Source organism: Hippopotamus amphibius, chromosome 2, assembly GCF_030028045.1.
Source record: "Hippopotamus amphibius kiboko isolate mHipAmp2 chromosome 2, mHipAmp2.hap2, whole genome shotgun sequence".
Taxonomy (NCBI): domain Eukaryota; kingdom Metazoa; phylum Chordata; class Mammalia; order Artiodactyla; family Hippopotamidae; genus Hippopotamus; species Hippopotamus amphibius.
In genome coordinates, this window is record NC_080187.1 from 162,996,406 (window position 1) to 163,011,669 (window position 15,264).

At 41.8% G+C, this 15,264-nt stretch overlaps 1 protein-coding gene and 1 long non-coding RNA gene across 4 annotated transcripts in view; one reads left to right on the forward strand and one right to left on the reverse strand.

Annotated features, from left to right (window-relative positions):
* The window catches only part of LOC130846643 (uncharacterized), a 172,635-nt gene that overhangs the window by 106,567 nt on the left and 50,804 nt on the right, over positions 1–15,264 (forward strand). The window lies entirely within an intron of this gene.
* Positions 1–15,264, reverse strand: part of NPAS3 (neuronal PAS domain protein 3) — an 854,881-nt gene that overhangs the window by 8,675 nt on the left and 830,942 nt on the right. For all 3 annotated transcript variants that reach the window (XM_057725005.1, XM_057725007.1, XM_057725006.1), the window contains one exon: positions 12,880–12,986. In XM_057725005.1, coding sequence (XP_057580988.1) covers positions 12,880–12,986 — 107 coding nt within the window. The remainder of the gene's footprint in view (positions 1–12,879; positions 12,987–15,264) is intronic.

Below are 15,264 nucleotides of genomic sequence, written 5' to 3' on the forward strand. Positions count from 1 at the left end.
ACAAAACTGCGTAGTGAAGCTGAAAGCAGTAAAATACTGACTCTGCCATACAGCTCCTCTGTCAAACCGTTGTTGCATGCAACAAGATGTGCTTTTATTCAAATTCTCTCAACCTGGTTAACTATTAATAGAGGAGCAGTGGGTTATGAAATTCTGCCCACTATTTTCACAGAGAAAACTTACAGCACCCCAATCAATGGTTGGTATATAATTCTACCTGCTGTGTATCTGGAACAAGGGATCCTTTCACGTGGTTCTAGTATTTTTATTTTTTTTTTTATTTTTTATTTTTGGGGGGGTACACCAGGTTCAATCATCTGTTTTTATACACATATCCCCGCTAGTATTTTTAATCAAGGCAAAGAGACTAAGGAGCCCCCTTTTTAGAGTCACATGAAGAAAACACTGAGATGGTAGGCCAGCTCGGCCTGGCTGAGGATTTTGGACTGGAATTTGACCCAAAGCAGGCAAATTTTTTTTTTTTAAAGTACCCCACAATACAGTGCATAGAAAGGGGCAAAGTGAGACAGGAATTATAAAGTCTAATTAGAATTTGCAAAATCAACATAAAGATCACTCCCCCCTCCCCAAATAATATGCTCAAAGAATACAAACAAAGAAACAAAAAAAATCTCCTTTCTGAAATGCATGACCAGCGAAACACTGGCCTTGGGAGCGGGCCCCACGGGTGTGCTGTGAACAGACTGAAAGGTTTATTTGTTACAAGGCTGATATGGTGTCACCTTTCTGGGTTAAGGCTGCATGACTTTGGGTCTGATTAGGTGTATCTGTGTTTCCTGAGAAGATAAATAGAAATTTGGGGCGCATGATTACATGAATATTATTTATCACCTAGGCCAAGGGCCATCTAGCAAAGAGAGGGGACCTCAGTGAGAGAGAGGCAGGCCAGGTAGGTTTACATGAGGAAGTGGTGGTGAAAGGATTTCAGAGGAAGGGACCCCTGAGGGGCTCCCCTGGAAGTCAGGAGCTACTTGAGTGCCTTCACTTACCGTGGCCAATACCATAGAGTAGATCCGGGAGCCCATCACCGTTGGCTCCAGAAGACAAATTTGACCTAATCCGTTAATTTGCCCTGGCCAGCCTGCCAAACAGAATTCTGAAAAGGTAGCCATTCCAGCATGGTCTTAGATTGTGACTGTTTCCTGACGATCAGTGTTTTCTGAATAACACCCCCATGTGTCCGTGGGAATCTAGATAACTTGCGAGAAGGTGCTGAGTTACCTCCTACTGTAGCATGAGATGTTGACCAAAAGATCACCCCAGCTGCTTTTGTTTGTTAAGGAGGACCTGTAAAAGAGGTCACAATGGAATTTTGCTTCTTTTAAAATGAATAAGGAATACTTTCTGCTTGGGGCTCTAGAATATAAATTGATGATTTGTGGATGAAGCTTCCTTCTTTAAAAAAAAAATCATACTGGCAAATCAGTTGGATCGTTCCAGCTGTGCCAGAGGCAGGATCTGACAGCTTCTTCTGAGCTCATGTGGTCCTAATCAGCTCAAGAAGAAAAGCCACCTTGGTGCCAGTTTGAAAGAGATTTTTAGTTTGTAATAAATTAGACAACTTGAAAAACACAAAAACTTTTTTGATTCTCTCTAATCCAGGGCTGTTGTTTTTATTTTGGGGTTTTAGCTTTAAATAATGGAGAGAAATAAGAGAATGTTTGTGTTTGTCTATTTCACAAAATGCCTTTTGTGGAGAAAAACAGAAAGAAGCATGATGTAAGTTACTTGATATGGAAGTCTTTAAAAAATAGTTAATTGTCCCTTGAAAAGAGATGGATACTCATTAAACCAACGAGCCCAGGAGAACATTCATAACAATGTGCTCAAACTATAACGAGAGGAAACAGAGAGAGAGGAAATTATCTACGTGGATCATATTTTTAGTTTTATGCCATGATACAGCCTGTGTACTCCTAACACACAACCTGGCATCTTCTCTTTGGTTTATCCCAAAACTTACTTCTTGCTGTCCACACCAGCCTACGTATGCCCACTGAACTCAATGATCACATCATAACTTTTCTAGAAAGATGTCTTTAGAATGTGTGACAGGAATTAGTTTTTATTTAAGGATCTGAAATGCCCTTTTCTTAGGTTTTAGAGGGTAAACATGAAGGCACAGGGAGGCCGAGTGTGTTTTTCCCAGATGCCCTTACAGTCTTGGATGGTCCCAGGCATAACCGTGGATGCCCTGCTACTGCACGATGGCTCCTTTGGGCTCTGAAGTCTAGGGTGTAGCCAATCGCTTTTGGCCGCTACTCCTCAGCCCTGAGGAAAACCAAGAAGTTGTCATCAGCACTGCCGCACCTTCCAAGCTGCACATGTCCCTGAGTTACAGACTGTGCTCTTCAGCGGACAGGAGTGACCCCACATTTGGGAGAAGAAACTACTAGAGACAAGGAGACACTTACATCTTCCCGGTTGAACCACTGCAGTCCTGCTCATGGAATCATTTTTGTCGCTAAGGGTCAAAATACCACCCACCCTTAATTGTGAAGGGAGGGGCACATACAGTTCAATCCACAGAAAAATGTGGTGAGCGTTATGTGTTAGAACACGTGCCCTTTTACGTCACACACACACTTTATCCCCCCCAAAGACTGGATGCTCAGTTTGATTGACTATCTTTAAAAAGTCACCTGGTTTCTTGGTTTGAACTTAGTGGCAGGCATACAAGAAATGTACTGCTTGTAGAGAAAAACTCCTCTCTCCCCAAATCTGATGAGCTGTTGCCGGAACACACATCTAGGGCTCTGCACGCAGTGACCAACAGAGGGATTTCAGTGTTCCTCGGGAAAACTTTGTCCACAGAGATAGACTGAGGATTGAAAGGACATAAAGGAAGCCTGTGTCTGTGGCAGGAACATAACTCTGTTAGTAAATCAAAACAAATCAGTCCAAGTTTGCCTTCAGAAATATGGAGAAAAAAAGAGAACATGGTCTCTTCCTGTTGGGCTGTTCTGCAAAATCAAAGCCAAAGATTCTAAATAGTGAGTTGCTTGTGTCTTCAAAAGAAGGAAGCAGTCTAATTCAGTTTGAAGAGGAGATGAAGAACACGTCTCAAAAGCGGTCTTTTAGCAAAGTGCCTCACAAAAGGACGTTTTAGAGGTTTGCATATGCATTAAAAAGCTGTAATACTTGGTGTATTCAGGTAAGCATAGAATAAATAGGAAATGGTGAGCTCATCGGAGATGTTCACACTTGACATTCACACAGCTGAACAAAGGGCTTCATTATCGTCATGGCGATATGAGGATGCATCTGCTGTGTGGACCGACCCGCCCCCCCCCCCCCCCCCCCCCCCCCCCCCGCTTGAGCTACCTTCCTTAATGGCTGCAGAGAATGCGGAGTGGGGGGCTTTCTGCTAGAAACTCAAACATTATTTTCGTACTCACTAATGTGAGTAAGCTAATGTGAGCGTGTAAGTTGGGGGGGGGGGGGTGCCAGAATCACACTTTCTACTTAATAGCACAGTTGGATGCTTCGCTATAGCCACTGGTTTTTCTTTCTACATTCACAAAACTGGCAGATGAAACATGAAAAAGAATACTGACTCTTTAATCTCTGCTTCTCCACCTAAGGCCCAAGGCAGGCTGACAGGGAACTTCATTCTGGAAACAGGACTTTTTTTTTTTTTTTTTTTAATTCTGGATTACTTTTCCCTCAGCTTTTGAAAACTGTGGGCTATGGGGGAACGAACCTGACATAGACTTAAAACAAGAACAAGTTTTTTTTATCTAAAAAGTTATAGTCCTTGATGCTTACAGGAAGGTCATTTTCAAATCCCACAAGAGAAACAGCATTAGAGCCAGGAACTGTGCATTTAGTGCTTTATTTACTTGCAATAGAGACAGTTTTTCATTTAGAACTGCTCATAGGATCAAGCAAGACTTTGATGCTGTGCAGACTTTCCTATAGATTTTGCAATTAGTGAGCTAGATGTCTTAAATAGCAGGCATCCACAAATGGGTTTTTAAGTTTTTTTGTAAATTTATGCGCCAAGCAATATTTGGTCAAGTTTAGTGATATTTGATATTGAATGTGAGTTACGAACCTAAGGACAGAAGATCCGTGGGTGGTCTGTGAATGACTGCATCATCTATGGATTTTCCCCCTCATACCCTAATGACAGGCCCTGCTTGAACTGCTGTCTGTGTGATTTATAACTTCAGAAGAGGTTTTTTCCTATACCGCCACCGATTGATAGATTTTTATTAACTGTTAATATTGAATCATGCAGAAAACTTTTCATTGATTGAGAACATGTCAATTTGTTAAATTTGAAAAATAAATTTCCCTTTTCTTGATGATAACGTGTTGAGCTGGAGACCAAGGCTTTTAAACAATGAGGGGATCACATTCTAGGGCTGGAAGAATCAAAGTAATTATTGGCACAAGTGAGATCTCAGATTTTTTGTTTAAAGCTGTTTTCAGTCCGACCAGGGAGTTTCAGTATCATTTATTCCTGCCCTTTTTGACCCGAAATAGTTCAGAACGGAGTATTTTTTAGCCCCCATACCTTCTTTTTTTGGTGGGGGTTTGTTATATAAAGGGATGCAGTGAACTCTTCAGCATGGAATTAAGATTTATGACTAGGAAATCAGGGAAGTGGTGGATTTATTCACTCACTCAAAAAATAATTTTTTTGAATGTGCCTCTGTGCCAGGCATGGGGGGGATAACAAAGTGAGCAAGGTCTGTCACTGGCCTGTCCTCCTGTCTGTCTCAATTGGTCACAGAAATTCCGTTTCCCTTCCCAGGAGTTGGTTTAGGTTTGGAATATGATGAAACACTGGATAGCAAGACTCAGGGGGCAGACTGTCTATTGTGGGAGGCTGTTGCAAACGTTTCTTTCTTTTGGAAATAAGGATTTGCCTCTCTTTGCCTTTGAATGGCAGACAGAGGCTTATCAGTCATTTTTACTAATAAGTTTATCACGATGATGACTTATGGAAAGTGGCGTGGAGTCCTGTGAAAGCACAGCAGGTCCAACCTGGCCTGAGTGAATTCTTTCACTTTCCTTTAAAAATGAAGAGGAGTGGAGTACTGGAGAGGTTAAGCTGGGATGTAGGGAGAAGTAAAAAAAGGTGAAAGGATGAGGTGAGGGACTTCCCTGGTGGCGCAGAGGTTAAGACTCCACGCTCCCAGTACAGGGGGCCTGGGTTCCATCCCTGGTCAGGGAACTAGATCCCACATGCATGCCGCAACTGAGAGTTCGCGTGCCACAACTAAGGAGCTCACCTGCTGCAACTAAGACCCAGAGTGATCAAATAAATGAAATGAACATTAAAAAAAAAAAAGGGTGAATCTTACAGGCAGGTTTATTTTATGTGTGGCAGGCTCTGTGTTTCTGGATGCAGTCATTTCATTAAGCCCATCAAACATCTTTTTTTTTTAATTTTTTAATTATTTTATTTATTTTGGCTGCATTGGATCTTTGTTGCTGTGTGTGGGCTTTCTCTACTTGCAGTGAGTGGGGGCTACTCTTTGTTGTGGTGCACAGGCTTCTCATTGCGGTGGCTTCTCTTGTTGCGGAGCATGGGCTCTAGGTGTGCAGACTTCAGTAGCTGTGGCACGTGGGCTCAGTAATTGTGGTGCATGGGCTTTGTTGCTCCGCAGCATGTGGGATCTTCCCAGCCCAGGGCTCTAACCCATGTCCCCTGCATTGGCAGGCAGATTCTTAACCACTGCGCCACCAGGGAAGCCCAAGCCCACTAAACATCTTAAGCAAGAAATACCTAAGTGGTGAGGCAGAGGTATACAAAAACTAGTGTTCCATCAAATTGGGACTATTTAAAGGAGTCCAGACAAACTTCATGTGTTCACCTGTTCTGTGGATTGTTAGAAATCCTGGTGCTTTGTTACCAGAATTACAGATTCTCCCAGGTAGCGGTCATTGTTGATTGTCCTTTGAACAGCGATTCCGCCACTGTTTTCTGGGTAATGGAACTCTCATTGGGGCTTTATGTGTGATGGTCTTCCCCTAAGTCTCACAAGGATAAATGTTGATTGCTTAAACTGCCACGGTAATTCCATACAGTGTGTGGCTGAGGCTGGGGCACTTGATGAAATGCTGGACAATGAGACTTTCCTGGAGGACCTGCGGGGATATTTTCTTTTCTTTCAAAACATGAACACAAAGTAGCAACTGACCCTTTCCTGACTTTGGACATTGTCCTGTGAGGAACTGATCACTAGCGGTGCTACAACTGTCTTTTGATCATGCAGGGAAAGTGAAGACAATTACAGAGAAAGTTTAAATCATTTTTACTTGGGTTTTCTGTTACTTGTAATCAGGAGGGTTCTAGCTGATGTGTCTCCCTCCATATTTGAGGAGGTCAGAGAGGGGATGGGAATTCTTAAAGAGGTTCCAATAACCTGCTCTTTAGTTAACCTTGTATTAGTGGAAAAACTCTGTATGCTAAACTCATACACAAATTAAATCCTACACTGCTCATTTGTGTTTAAAAAAAGGTTTGAGGTTTTTTTTTGAGATATGCAGGGTGTCATTAAATTAATATTTTAAAGAAAGTATTTTTTTAAAAAAATGTCATCTTGTTCTTTATTTTCTATGAAGTACGAGAAGTAATGGAGTTGATTTTATTTAGGTTAATTGATTTCTGTTAAAACGGATGATTTAGAAGTATTGTTTTGTTTCCTTGATCATGCTTTATGGGAGCAACGGGTTAGTTTCTCTCAAATATCAATCAGGTGTTTCTCTGTTTATGATAATAAAAGCAGCTACTAATCGAAATATAGTAATAAGGAAAAGCCCAAGAATCCATATTAGAATTGTATTCGAATATATCCGTCAAATCGAAGATCTGGCTTTCTGAGCAGAGAGAAAAAAATCACGTGTTATGTTTTGCATCTTTTCATGTGCTCTTCAAAGCCTGGTATGCCCTTAACACCTGCCCCACTCCTAGGCCACCTCCCCCCCCCCATCATATCTCCTGCCATCTTGGCAGCTTTTTTTTTTTTTAATATTTATTTATTTGGCTGCACCGGGTCTTAGTTGTGGCATGCGAGCTCTTAGTTGTGGCAAGTGGGATCTAGTTCCCTGACCAGGGATCAAACCCAGGCCCCCTGCATTGGGAGTGCAGAGTCTTAGCCACTGGGCCACCAGGGAAGTCCCTCCTGCCATCTTTTTTTTCAATGTCCTGGGAAAATGTGCCCCCTTTGCAACTTCTCATCCTTCCTTGGTTATCCCCACCTCTGGGGCTTCTGTGTTTTGTTTATACCTCATGATAATCCTCATTTTATTCTGCCTTTTCAAAACTGGCTGCTTTCATGCTGGCTTCTCTACCAACATGTCAGCTGCTTGAAGATGGAGACCATGACTTAGTTATTTTTGAACTTTATGGGACTACCGCGAAGCTTATATGCAGTAAGTATTCACAAATGTTAGATGACCATGAACAGGGAAAATATGACTGTTCCTATTCACATGTGCAGTCAAGTACATAGAAAAATATTAACCTGGGGGAAAAACTAAAGACCTCCTTTTGCTTACAAGTTGACTATTTCTGCTAAATATTAACTTTCTCCACTGAAATTCAAAACTTTACATCTTTGTAAAGAAGTTGATCTCTTTACCAAGCAATCACACTCGTTTATTTGAATACTGATTGAGATGCCTTCAGAGCCACTTGACTATTCACATTTTACTACCATTCATAAAATTCATTCAGTTGGAGGGGGGTAAATGAAGTCCTGAAGATCATTAGTGGATTTGTGTTTACTTTCACTCCATGTAAAATAAGGCCTTCTAAATACCAGTGTAGTCAGTACTTCTCAAATTTTACATGAATGTGAGTCAGCTAGGGATCTTGTTAACTGTAGATTCGGATTCAGCAAACCTGAGGGTTGGCCTGAAGTTCTGCATTTCTAGAATGCAATGGAGCAGGGACACTCAGCTGGTACGTAGGCCCTTGCTGGTCTCTGTTCCCTGTGTTTGCCTGACCTTGGACTTAAAAAGCCAAAATCAGCACTTAGCAAAAAAGTAATAATACTAATTCACTCCTGGGAACTCCCTGGCTGTCCAGTGGTTAGGACTCCACACTTCCACTGCAGGGGGCACAGTTTCGATCCCTGTTCTGGGAACTAAGATCCCTCATGCCTCACGGTGTGGCCAAAAACAAAAAACAAAAACAAACCCAATTCACTCTTGCATAAAAGCCTAGCTTTATTTTATCTCCATTTGACAGTCTTTTTAGTTAATGCACAGGCACACGATGTAGGCTGACTTGGCTTCTAAAAAAAAAAAAGTCAGACGTGGTAGCTATTACATGCATTTCCTTTCACGCAAATTTTCATATTCATATGGAAGAAGAGGAAAAACTCGTTTGCTTTGGGGGAAAAAGTCCAGCCAATGATCAGGTGGCAGCTAAATCCCTGAAGACCCAGCCCTGGAAAAAGCTAAGATCGGGAAACAGAGAAAGTCCCCTGTGCCATCTGCATTTGGCCCACCCATCAACTTTACACCTTCCCTTCTTCCTTCACTCGCTGCTTCCTTTACTGCGTGCGATGGCTGCATACCCAAATCAACAATTAAATTCCCCCTTTGTTTGTGTGGCAGATGACAAATGCATGGAGGACATCTTGTGTTTCCTAGGCAGACAGGGCACTTACTTTGATTGATGCTTGGTGGTGGAAAAAAATGAGCTGGGAAGGAATTACAATGGAGGGCCTGCAGACTGGAAGGGGATATACTAATTAGTCCTGCATTAAGCAGTCGGCTTGCATTTGGCGATGAGACGCCTTCAGGAGGGAAGTGTAGGGGTTATTGATGCAAAACAGCATGGAATGCATTATGCCAGGTAGCTGTGTGTTCGTTTTGTTAGGAAGTATGGAATTTTGTAATTAAGAAACAGGCTACTGTGTGTTTTAACCCCTCCACAATATATTGGATAGGTTGTGCTTTTTAACTCTAATGATCTCATAGACAAGCTGGAAATCCTCCTCTGAAATAACTCTTCCAGCGTTTCCTCATCCTGGATCCAGTTCTAGGAAGGGAAAACTGCCACCACTTCTATACTTTCTGGCTTCTTTTTTCCAAATCTCCGCAGCTCCAGAGCCTAAGCCTTGAGTCTTGCTGCTGGGACACAATGTAAGAAAGAGAAAGGAAGTTTTCCCTCAAGCCACTGTTTCCAGGTTTTAGAGTCATTGCTGATGTGATCCAGGAAGAACCCTAAGGATATCTCAAGGCAAATTCAGCATCTTCTATAGACAGGGACGAGAGCAAAACGCAAAGCATATTTCTCTGGTTTAGCATTTGTGGTTTGCCCTCCTATTTGCTGGGCTACAGGCAGAGGCAAAGCAGTAGATGGTCTTGCCATTCTCATAAGTCAAGAGTGACACAGATGCTCTAGGTAACAGGAGTGTGTGACTCTAGCGAGACACGACTGGTCATCTCGAGGTCAATACATCCTGAGCAATGGCGAGCTGGAGGATGATAGGCAAAGGTGCTCAAATAATTGCTAATATGAGTGATTTAAAATTCAAACCTTGAAAGGCTGATTTGCTCAATTTGGCCTGAAGAATCAATGAAATTGGGCTCAGTAACTCCAGTAAGGTGGCTTAAAGAGAAAAAAATCACACAAGTCCTTGGTCTCAGTGTGAAAGAAGAGGACCTAAACTCCCTTGGTTTTGGAATCCCACTAACCCACTGTGTTGGTATAGATAATGATTCCTAGTGATTCTTTATGTTGAAACCCAGTGAACTCCCAGGCGTCTCCTGTTAACCTAGTGACAGAGTAAATGGTCCAAAGGTTTTGGTTCAGTTTATCAGAGTTGTCAAATCCTGGTGCAGCTGAGATTCCCTTTTACTTTTCTTATTCTAGAAACAAGTTCATCTACGGATTTACAGGTGCCCATGCTAGAAACATAGATCTAAGTGATAAAGATAGCATTTTGAGTTCTCAAAAGCTGTCAGGTCTTTTTTTCTTTTTCTTTAAGTTTTATCCATAAACTGGAGCATAAGACAGATCTCAAAATATCAGAAATATGATCAGATGACTACAACCTGCCTTTCATGGACAGAACCAGGAATTGTGCCAATAGCTCCAGGAAGAAAAGCTAAATAGTTAATGCGGTTTATTTTTTAACCATCCCTTTGTTTTAGAATTCTATCTTATACTTGAGCTGATTCCATGTCACCATGACCTTCTCCTGCCAAGAAGGCACAGTTGAGGCATCCTTCAGTAATAGCCTAGGGCTTTGGACGAGCGAGATGCTATGCTGGCTTTTTGCCGTTTCTTTCAATGTTTACACAACCAAGACTTATTACATGCTCTGTCATTTTGTTACTGGGCTGGCTTTGGTTTGAGAATTAGGTAAACATCAGACATTCCATCACACAATTTTAGACTCAATCTTACTTTATAATGATGTTAATGTTTATTGTACAAAGCGAGATGCATTTGTATATTTTAGCATTTTATTTCAGTCACAGAATGCGAAACCTGACATTGGCATCAGTTTGATTTGTGTGTGTGTGTGATTGAAGATATTAAGCACTACAAGAACGCTGAAATTTCAATCTGATTAGGATCAAAATTCTTCAGGATCAAAACACTCCTTTTCCTCCCCCTACAGTTTTACTAATTGTGTGCTACTTGACATTGTGGAGTTATTCCACAGCGTGATAGCTAAATATGTGAAGTGTATTTTACTGTGCTGAATTATCAGCTCATTCTATTTGTTTTTCATGTGTTTAAGGTTATTAAAAGAACTTAAAATTAGAAGTCGTGTGTATGAGTTGAAAGACTGAACTCAATCATTGTTAGCAGACGAAATCATAAAGCAATAGCCAGTATGTCAATATCAAGTAATGAAAAAAAGCACAGAATTTGAAAGCGTACCTTCTCTGTTTATTAGTTGGCAAGATACCAGCAAAATTAGGATACTAGCACAATAGTGAATGGTGGATGGGGTTGTTTATTTTCAGCACTCTCAAATTATTCCGGGTACTGAAAACGAGATAAAAGTAGATCGGAAAGAACGGCATCCAATGTATTTGTTGGAGACCTTTGCTTTATGGGAAGAAATGAACTGCCCTGGCTCACTGTTCCTGAGGAATTGTATTTCTTCAAGCCGTAAATCAAATCCCAGAGAGATAGCGTGACGTTTCCCAAATAATAATGGAGGATGACAAAGTTCTTTTTTGTTAGCATCAGGTTTCTGAATTTAGACCTCGATTAAGATTCCAGAAATGAAAAGGCACCCTACCCCCTCACCACACGCATGGTCTATGACTGCATCTTACAAACAATATATTCATTTAAAAAGTGTAGATCTCTGGCATATCTGCAACCCAAAATATACTCATAGCTTCCTCCAAATGATCCTGATTTTTCTCCGTTTTCTCTAAATTTCCAGCTACAAAGAACCTGATGTTTCCTTTCAGGGAACAGCATCATTTTTTCCCCCAATTAATTGAAGAGCCATCTGCTTCTGTGATACCTGACACCCATTCGTTCTTAGCAACAAGTGTGTTCCCTAATTCCCCGGGGAACCATACCAAGGCACACACTCTGGGCTGGGAGTAGAATCTGCCAGAGCAGCCTCGCAGGCAGGCTTTTCCCAGAGACACAGTACATACAGAATTTGACACTGACCTTGTTCCCACGTCAGTGTTGCTAATGCAGGGTTCAAAACACAGTACAAGATGCTCGTACTTTGAGACTTCGGCTAGTTTACTGTCTCTCCATTACGCTTCTGAAGATCGGAGTTTGAAATGAGTAAACAGTTGCAAAGGGCAGGAAAGATCTGAAACAGCTCTCCTCAACCATGGCCAGAAATGGAGGAAGAAGTTAATACAGAGGCCACCTGGCTGGTTTTACTACATAAAAGCTTCTCCTTCAGGCTGTACCATCTCCTTTGTGTCCCCTTGCATATATCTAAAAGTTTCAGAGTTCAGAACTGGGTTTCGAACCTTCTAGGAATATAGATGGCAGGGCCCTCATCTCTGAGGAAGAGTATTGAATGATCATAAAAAGAATCTCTTGTTGGAAAAGGGCAGCCTCTTCCTAAGAGGGCCACCAGACCCGTGCCTCTTGCCTGATTAGACTGTCAGATCCCTTCCACACACAGTGAAAACAGCCCTGCTGAGTCTGATGAGGGGAAAGTGCGTGAGGATGCTATGTGTGAATTACTGCTTGGACCCAGCCGGAACACTGCTGGTCCTGCTTTGCTTAAAGGCCACAAAAGTTGCCTTGGAGGTGAGCCTGCCGGTCAGGAGCTGGGAACCAGACTCAAAGAGCTGAGATGAGTTTCTCCCTTCCAGGAGTCTGGAGATGGAGGTACCTGCTGCTCTAAATAACCCTCTTTCCAGAAATACAGTGAAAAGTCAGCACCTTTGAGATCTGCAGTATCCACACGAGGCACTCTGCCCCTGCCCCGGGGCTCCCCTACGCGTCCCAGTTTTGTGGTTAGTCAAGTAGGAATTCTTATGAGGCTCTGGCCTAGTTGAACTTGTCTTCTCCCACTTCTCAGTTCTGAAACTGAGACCACAAATTTCAGAGTGGAATTTGCTCTCTAGAAAATGAAAGGGTCAAGAAGGCACTTAAGACAAAGGTTCCCCCATCACCTCCTGGGAGAGAGAGAGAGCACAAGAGACCATGAAATCCCTGGTGAGCGCTTACAGATCCAGCAGTTTCTCTGGGCCCCGAGGTCCAACTTTCAATCTAATTCCAACACAAGCTGAAGTGATTTATGTCTCACTTTTTCTCACTGCACGCTGACAGTCATCTCAAATGTATAGGAGATGTGAAGGGAGAAATTGGCATGGAAACCAAAAGAGCATCCGAGACAGATGACCCCAGCTGGGCTGTCCCCGTGCACAGGAGGTACTTACAGTCCAGGTGACTGTGCCTGATGCCCTCGACGTCTTCGGCGTGGATGAAGTGGTAGCATCTCTTCCCTACAATGTCTATAGGGGTCAGATCCATATAATCACTAATCCTACAAAGAGAAGAACACAGGCTGGAAATCAGAAGGGAGGGGAAATACAGAAACGGTTAAATGACTTAGAAACAAATCTACTGACAGTTTTTATTATACCAGGGTACCTGTGAGGACCTGGCACTGAAAACCTCCTTTAGATAAAGTTATTTTCTTTAACATATAACAGTCTTTTTCTAAAGTAGGAACTGTGCTAGATCAAGCAATTGTGTTGAAATAATTAGGTTTTTCTTTTCTTTTTTTAGTATCAGAACACACATTTGGACAACATAATTCCATGAAATTATTGAGAATCAGTAACAATGTGAGATCCTCATGAGAGGCCAAGATAATTCAAGGTTACATAACAAAATAAAAACATGTTATGTTTATACCAAATGATTAGAGACACCTTTCATTTAAACAGATTGGTCTTCTGTTGGGTATTTCCATGAAAAAGGGCTTCGACTGCTTCTTGGCACAAAGTCCAAATTGGCATTTCAAGGGATATAATTTAAATGCTGAGACATACAGATGCCTGGGGGTATTATCTTTTTTCGTCTGAGTCATTTGGGAGCTCAGCTTTCACTCCTGGCCCTTTTAACTGGGACTTTGTGGTGGATTCCACACAGAAACTTTTAAACCATTTCGGCAGCTCTGCCAGGCTTGTGCTCGACCCTACGTGTGTGTAAGCCTCTGTCATTGATTGTCCAGACGGCAATGTCCTCAGGCAGGAGCAAAGAAAAATAGAACAAAAATTGGAAAACACATTGGGCGAATCTTCCTGGTTTACACAAACACACCAAAAGGCTGCTTCTCCTCCTCCCTGTCCAAGTTCAGGTTCATTTTGGTCTGTCCCAAAGAGGATTTATCTTTTGTTTAACTGATTCTCTTTACTGCTGCTGTGCTTTTTATGGTTTATGACTTATCAAATATGAAGTGAATCTTTAGTTATGACACCTTTAAGAAACCTGTGAGATCGCTGCTAGGGAGTGAAATCTGACCCCAAGAGGCAAGGAAGTAAGAAACAAAACCAAACCAGAATAATGCAGAATATAATGAAAATACACCACCCAGTGAGTGAATTTCTCAACGTCTAGCAATTTAAATAATATTTTTGGCCAAACTAGAATTCTTGGAGTGTTTTCTCAGGATTCCATGGTTTTCTGGTACAAAACAGATTAGTTGGTGTTTTCCTAAAATCATTAGCTGCTTTCCAAGTGCAATCTACATCCCCTTTCTGCAAACAGAGGGAATAAGGATGTCATTAAAGGCCCTCATTGGTGTTTCTGGAATATGCCCACTCCTTTGAAAGCATTAGATGCTGGCTTTGCCTGAGGCCGTCCTAGGGGTCACTGGGGAGATTGGTCTGCAGAGTTGAGGAGTGGGCTCTATTTTCTAATTAGCAATTCCCCAATTAAACAATAAATCCCAGGAAAAAGGCACTTTATTCTTTAGGGAAGACAGTTCTTTACTTTTTATTTGAATGAAGTCCTTCAAAACAATGGAAGCACTTTTGTGTACTCTCAGAGCCTGTTACCATGGTGAAGGTGACCAACTCAGTGTTCAGACCTTTTAATATATGTGTAGAAAGCCCCAGACCAGTCAAATGACCTATATCAGGATCAGAATCCTGATGGCATCTTGTACTCTGAGCCTCAGTTTCCTTATCTGTGAAACAACTTCAGAGGCTGGTGAGGGGATTAATGAATGAAATGACATGAATGTAGCACAGTGCCTGGCACACGAAGTATGCTGTTCCCTCAGCTTAAATATGCAATTACCTATAACATGGGTCCTTTTTAATAATTACTGTCATCTTCATGGGGAAATAATGCTGTGTTGCACTGGCTAGGAAGGGGCTGTAGAAAAAAAATTTTAATGGGAAGAGAAAAAGCATAAAGTGGTTCATAGAAAGTGATCTCAATTACTGGAGTGGTACCGTAAGGTGCCCCAGTCCATGGAGCCCATCAAAAGAAATAACTTGTGATCACAGGAATGAGAATTAAGTGATGGCTTGGGGATAGGACAGTCATTGGGAGTTTGGTAAATAAGATGAGGCTTTGTTGTGGGGAGTTGTGGTAGGAAATCTAAATCAAGGGCGCTGAGTTATGTTTTCAAAGACACAAGGCCATAGTTCATCCTTTGGCTGTCTACCTGCTTCCCTGGGTGTCCAGCATTCTACCTTTTATTTTATTTTCATTTTTTAAAAAGTATTTATTTATTTATTTTGGCTGTGTTGGGTCTTTGTTGCTGCACTTAGGCTTTTTCTAGTTGTGGTGAGTGGGGGCTACTCTTC